At 59.0% G+C, this 6,074-nt stretch overlaps 1 protein-coding gene across 2 annotated transcripts in view; it reads left to right on the top strand.

Moving 5' to 3' along the window:
• Positions 1 to 4,755: 4,755 nt before the first annotated feature.
• Positions 4,756 to 6,074, top strand: part of bmp7b (bone morphogenetic protein 7b) — a 5,834-nt gene continuing 4,515 nt past the window's right edge. Inside the window, exon 1 of one of the 2 annotated variants that reach the window (XM_055510498.1) lies at positions 4,756 to 5,381. In XM_055510498.1, the coding sequence (XP_055366473.1) occupies position 5,381 (1 nt within the window). In that variant the 5' untranslated portion in view covers positions 4,756 to 5,380. The remainder of the gene's footprint in view (positions 5,382 to 6,074) is intronic. The other variant, XM_029155471.3, reaches the window with a different exon arrangement.

Here is a 6,074-nt window from a genome sequence, read left to right as displayed (position 1 = left end):
CACGAGGGACCGTCCGCATCCACGAGGGACCGTCCGCACCCACGAGGGAACGTCCGCATCCACGAGGGACCGTCCGCATCCACGAGGGACCGTCCGCACCCACGAGGGACCGTCCGCACCCACGAGGGATCGTCCGCACCCACGAGGAATTGTCCACACCCACGCGGGACCGTCCGCACCCACGCGGGACCGTCCGCATTGATGAGGGACCGTCTGCACCTACGAGGGACCATCTGCATCCATGAGGGACCATCTGCATCCATGAGGGACTGTCTGCATCCACGAGGGAATGTCTGCATCCACGAGGGACCGTCCGCATCCATGAGGGACCGTCCGCATCCACGAGGGACCGTCCGCATCCATGAGGGACCGTCCGCATCCATGTGGGACCGTCCGCATCCAAGAGGGACCGTCCGCACCCACGAGGGAACGTCCGCATCCACGAGGGAACGTCCGCACCCACGAGGGACCGTCCGCACCCACGAGGGACCGTCCGCATCCACGATGGAACGTCCGCATCCATGAGGGACCGTCCGCATCCATGAGGGACCGTCCGCATCCATGAGGGACCGTCCGCATCCACGAGGGACCGTCCGCACCCACGATGGAACGTCCGCACCCACGATGGAACGTCCGCATCCATGTGGGACCGTCCGCATCCAAGAGGGACCGTCCGCACCCACGAGGGAACGTCCGCATCCACGAGGGAACGTCCGCACCCACGAGGGACCGTCCGCACCCACGAGGGACCGTCCGCATCCACGATGGAACGTCCGCATCCATGAGGGACCGTCCGCATCCATGAGGGACCGTCCGCATCCATGAGGGACCGTCCGCATCCACGAGGGACCGTCCGCACCCACGATGGAACGTCCGCACCCACGATGGAACGTCCGCATCCACGTGGGACCGTCCATATCCACGATGGAACGTCCGCATCCACGATGGAACGTCCGCATCCACGAGGGACCGTCCGCACCCACGAGGGAACGTCCGCATCCACGAGGGAACGTCCGCATCCACGAGGGACCGTCCGCATCCACGAGGGACCGTCCGCATCCACGAGGGATCGTCCGCACCCACGAGGGAACGTCCGCATCCACGAGGGACCGTCCGCACCCACGAGGGACCGTCCGCACCCACGAGGAATCGTCCGCACCCACGCGGGACCGTCCGCACCTGATGAGGGACCGTCTGGATCCAGGAGGGACCGTCCGCATTGATGAGGGACCGTCTGGATCCAGGAGGGACCGTCTGCACCTACGAGGGACCATCTGCATCCATGAGGGACTGTCTGCATCCACGAGGGAATGTCTGCATCCACGAGGGACCGTCCGCATCCATGAGGGACCGTCCGCATCCACGAGGGACCGTCCGCATCCATGAGGGACCGTCCGCATCCATGAGGGACCGTCCGCATCCAAGAGGGACCGTCCGCACCCACGAGGGAACGTCCGCATCCATGAGGGACCGTCCGCATCCAAGAGGGACCGTCCGCACCCACGAGGGAACGTCCGCATCCACGAGGGAACGTCCGCATCCAAGAGGGAACGTCCGCATCCACGTGGGACCGTCCACATCCACGATGGAACGTCCGCATCCACGAGGGACCGTTCGCATCCACGAGGGACCGTCCGCACCCACGATGGAACGTCCGCATCCAAGAGGGACCGTTCGCACCCACGATGGAACGTCCGCATCCAAGAGGGACCGTCCGCACCCACGATGGAACGTCCGCATCCATGAGGGACCGTCCGCATCCATGAGGGACCGTCTGCATTGGGGGACCGTCTGGATCCAAGAGGGACCGTCCGCACCTACGATGGAACGTCCGCATCCACGTGGGACCGTCCACATCCACGTGGGACCGTCCGCATCCACGTGGGACCGTCCGCATCTATGGGGGCCGTCCGCATCCATGAGGGACCGTCCGCATCCACGTGGGACCGTCCGCATCTATGGGGGCCGTCCGCATCCATGAGGGACCGTCCGCATCCACGAGGGACCGTCCGCATCCATGAGGGACCGCACCCACGATGGACCGTCCGCACCCACGATGGAACGTCCGCATCCACGTGGGACCGTCCACATCCACGATGGAACGTCCGCATCCACGAGGGACCGTCCGCACCCACGAGGGATCGTCCGCACCCACGAGGGAATGTCTGCATCCACGAGGGAACGTCCGCATCCATGAGGGACCGTCCGCATCCACGAGGGACTAGGAGCTCTGCTCTGCAGAAACAAACAGCCCTCGGTGCCTGGTGCTGGGCATCGACAGGGCAGACGGGAGAGAGAGGAAGCTGCCCTGCAGACAGGATCCCATCGTTTAAAAAAGACAGAGATGGAGCAGCTCTGCGTAAAGCACCAGCTGCCAGTGAGCAGCACTGGGTGACGAGCTGGTGCATAATCGCGTTAGCAGAAGAACGCTGAGCAGCTCGATCTAAGCTTGGAAAAGTGTTTCAGGCTGATAAGTAACGAAATGCTGCATTTGTGCAGAATAAAGAGGCAGGTTTTTGTCCTCAGCATCTGTTCTCTTAATTTTAAAAGGAAACAGTTTTGAACAGTTTTGAATTAAACAAAATAAACAACGAGCTCTTAAAGTCTGAGATGCTAAAGCTTTTATATAGACACCAGGAAGCGTGTGTGTGACGCCTGTGAATGTCACTGAAGTGGTAATGAAAGGCCGCTCGGCTGGTGGAGGAGGGTGTGGCCACCAAATTAAAGAGGATGAGGAGGAAAGTGAGTGGAGGAAACCAACGGCTCGCTGCAGGTTGAACTCATGCTCTGTCATCTGTATCGCAGCACGCTACAAGGGGTGTGACGTCATTAGGTCCAGGATGTGGCGTCTTTGTTCTTACTGTTGACTCGCAGTCTCAGCGATGTGTCACTGATGACTCAGTTTGCCTTCAGGAGCTTTGACTCACTGTCGTCTGAGCTCCTCAGGTTCATCGGTGAAAGGAAACGAGTTGGAGCTGCTGCTTCACGTTCATCTTAGATCATGTGTATGTTTGACATCTCAGCAGCTTAAAGTTCCTGCTCAGGCTCTCCATCGTGAAGTGTGACTTAAGTTAAGGCACAGGCACATGCACCGCATACATACATCTCGCAGGGATGATGTCATCGCTCGTCTCGTACCCTGGTGACGGCTCCGCTGTGGGCCGTCACCGGCACCCAGGAGACCCCCCCTCCTCAGTGTGCAGAATAAACACGCAGCTTTTCTTCCTTCTTCTTTTCAGCGTGTGGAAAAACGCTGGCGTTTCTGTACTTTAGTAAAAGCATTGATGCTGCAGAGTCTACCTGCAGAGCTTCCTTCATCCCGTCTCATCGTGTGACATTCATGGCTTCATTGGTTGATGGAAACAGTTCCATATTAAACTAAACCCTCTCTGATCCATGATGTGAATTCCGGGCATCAGCTGGGCTGTTGGACCTAATCAGCTCGACAGGGACACATATCAGCGTCACAGTTCCTGGGAGCTAACGATGGGGCGGGAGGGGTGAGAGCAGCGCCGGGGGTGAGGCGGCCCCCCGCTGAGCGGAGGAAGTGAGCGCGGCCGGGCCGAGGGTGTGACGGTGCCAAACAGACACTTGGGCTAATACGAGCCGTCACATCTGAGGTGTCAGAGAAGTGTCTTAGGTCCACGGGCCACGAGGGGAGGGAGGGGTGGAGGGGGGAGGGGAGCGGAGGGAACGACAGGGAAAAAGAATCTGGGCAGAATTGCCCTTGTTTTTATTGATGTCAACACTGAGCTGCTATGAGAAAAACAAACTGCATGCTGTAACATTTGTGCTCCTGTTGAAGTGAATTCCTCAAACCGCGCTGAGGTTTTTGTATGTGGCCGTTCGCCGACGGGGATGAGGCGAGGAGGCTGTCGCCCCCACAGGAGGCGCAGCGCCTCCGCGTCCATCTGGTGGACCGCTGGTCGCCAGGTGCTCAGCAGATCTGAAGGACGGAGGCGTCGTCGGATGCCGACGCGTCTGATGTGTGCTGCTGAGCACGTGTGCGGCCGCTCCACACACTGATGTGGGACGACTGTGAGTTTAGGAGTTGGTATAAAAAGCAAATCAGGCATCGGAGCCGAAGATGAAAGTGTGTGTGTGCATGTGTGTATGCGTGCGTGCGTGTGTGTACGTGCATGCGTGTGTGTTTGCTTGTGTGTATATGTGTTTGCGTGTGTGCGTGCGTGTGTGTGTTCATGTGTGTGTGTGTGCGTGTGTGTGTGTGTTCATGTGTGTGTGTGCGTGGGTGTTTGCATGTGTGTATATGTGTTTGCGTGTGTGCGTGCGTGTGTGTGTTCATGTGTGTGTGTGTGCGTGTGTGTGTGTGTGTTTGTGTGCGTGTCCATGCGTGTGTGTGTGCGTGCATGTGTGTGTGCGTGCGTGTACGTGCATGCGTGTGTGTTTGCATGTGTGTATATGTGTTTGCGTGTGTGCGTGCGTGTGTGTGTTCATGTGTGTGTGTGTGCGTGTGTGTGTGCGTGTGTTCATGTGTGCGTGTGTGTGTTTGTGCGTGTGTGTGCGTGTGTGTGTGTTTGTGTGCGTGTCCATGCGTGTGTGTGTGCGTGCATGTGTGTGTGCGTGCGTGTGTGTACGTGCATGCGTGTGTGTTTGCATGTGTGTATATGTGTTTGCGTGTGTGCGTGTGTGTGTTTGTGTGTCCATGCGTGTGTGTGTGCGTGCATGTGTGTGTGCGTGCGTGTGTGTACGTGCATGCGTGTGTGTTTGCATGTGCGTGTGTGTGCGTGTGTGTGCGTGTGTGTGCGTGTGTGTGCATGCATGCGTGCGTGCGTGTTGTAACATCTCTAATTATGCATTGGAGAAAGCCATAATGATTGTGTTGCTGTGCTGTGACGCACACGCCTGCGCGGTGCCGGTCCTCGGCCTCGTGCAGCGTAGCATTAGAGGGCGTGTCCTCCATGTTTGTGGTGTGTGTGTGTTTGCGACGCAGGTGGGGCGATGGCTGCTCACTTCCTCCCAGAGGAAGTCATAAAAGCTCCCGGTTGGTTTAACTGTGCCTCTTCCCTCCTCTAATGACGGCCTCGCTGCCAGAACGGCCTGTAACGAGGTTCTTCTCTAAAATGTACGATGAGGCCGTTCACGTGTTGGAGGAACTCCCCAGAGAGCAGCGGTTCCGGGGCGAGGCTGCACCTGTGGAAGGAACCAGAAACACGGACGCTCCTGGTTCCTGAATGAAAAATATGTTTCTGAGCGAGCGGTGGGTCAGAGGTAGTCAGACACAGAGGCTGGTTTATGCCGGGACTCGGGTTCGGTTTCTGAAGCGTCGGCCGTGACCTTGAACTGGGCTCTTTTCGGGACCAGCGTTCAGCGTGGACCCAGAGCAGATGGAGCCTGGAGCCAGAGCCGGTCCTCATTGACCAGTAATTAGATCCTTTCTTTTAGCTCAGCTCTGGCCAATCAGAGCACAGAGCTGCCTTTGTATGATGTCCTTCAACAACTGGCTTTAATGGAGACGTGAAGGGAAGGGGATGTGGAGCAGCGAGGCCGCTGGGAGGCACGGGAACAAAGGGACAGGTGCACGGCGACGCGGGGAGCGAGGGACCAGGCCGCAGCAAGTCGCTCCACATTCAGGGTCGAGATGGAGGAATTGTCCCGTCACACAGTAGCTACAGCAGCGATCGCCCATTCATCATTCATCAGTGTGGTTTGTGTGGATGAGCTCCTATGGGTCTGTGTGACAGGAGGGATCGGAGCCGGGGAGCGATGATGAGACGAGGGGCTGACCTCTGGGACGTCCTGCTGGGACCAGAGGAGCCGGGTCACGGAGGCCACGTCTTGTGTGTGTGTGTGTGTGGGGGGGGGGGGGGGGTACCCAACGCGGAGCTCATGAGAACCAGATGAGGGCAGACTGAACGCCTCTCTGGGGCGACGAGAGGAGAGAGGGAGAAGAAAAGGCTCGTAAAGCTGTCAGAGTCCGCCTGCACCTCTCTATCACGGCCACATGTGGGCCGCACACGATCCGAGCTGGGCCCGGTGGCGCTGGGCCCGGAGGTCGGAGCTGGGCCCGGAACTGGGCCCGTAGGTGGGCCTGTAGCTAGGGTCCAGTCTGGGCC

The sequence above is a fragment of the Betta splendens genome, chromosome 7, assembly GCF_900634795.4.
Source record: "Betta splendens chromosome 7, fBetSpl5.4, whole genome shotgun sequence".
Taxonomy (NCBI): domain Eukaryota; kingdom Metazoa; phylum Chordata; class Actinopteri; order Anabantiformes; family Osphronemidae; genus Betta; species Betta splendens.
Note: the sequence above shows the minus strand (reverse complement) of the source record. Positions and strands in the feature narration are given on the sequence as shown.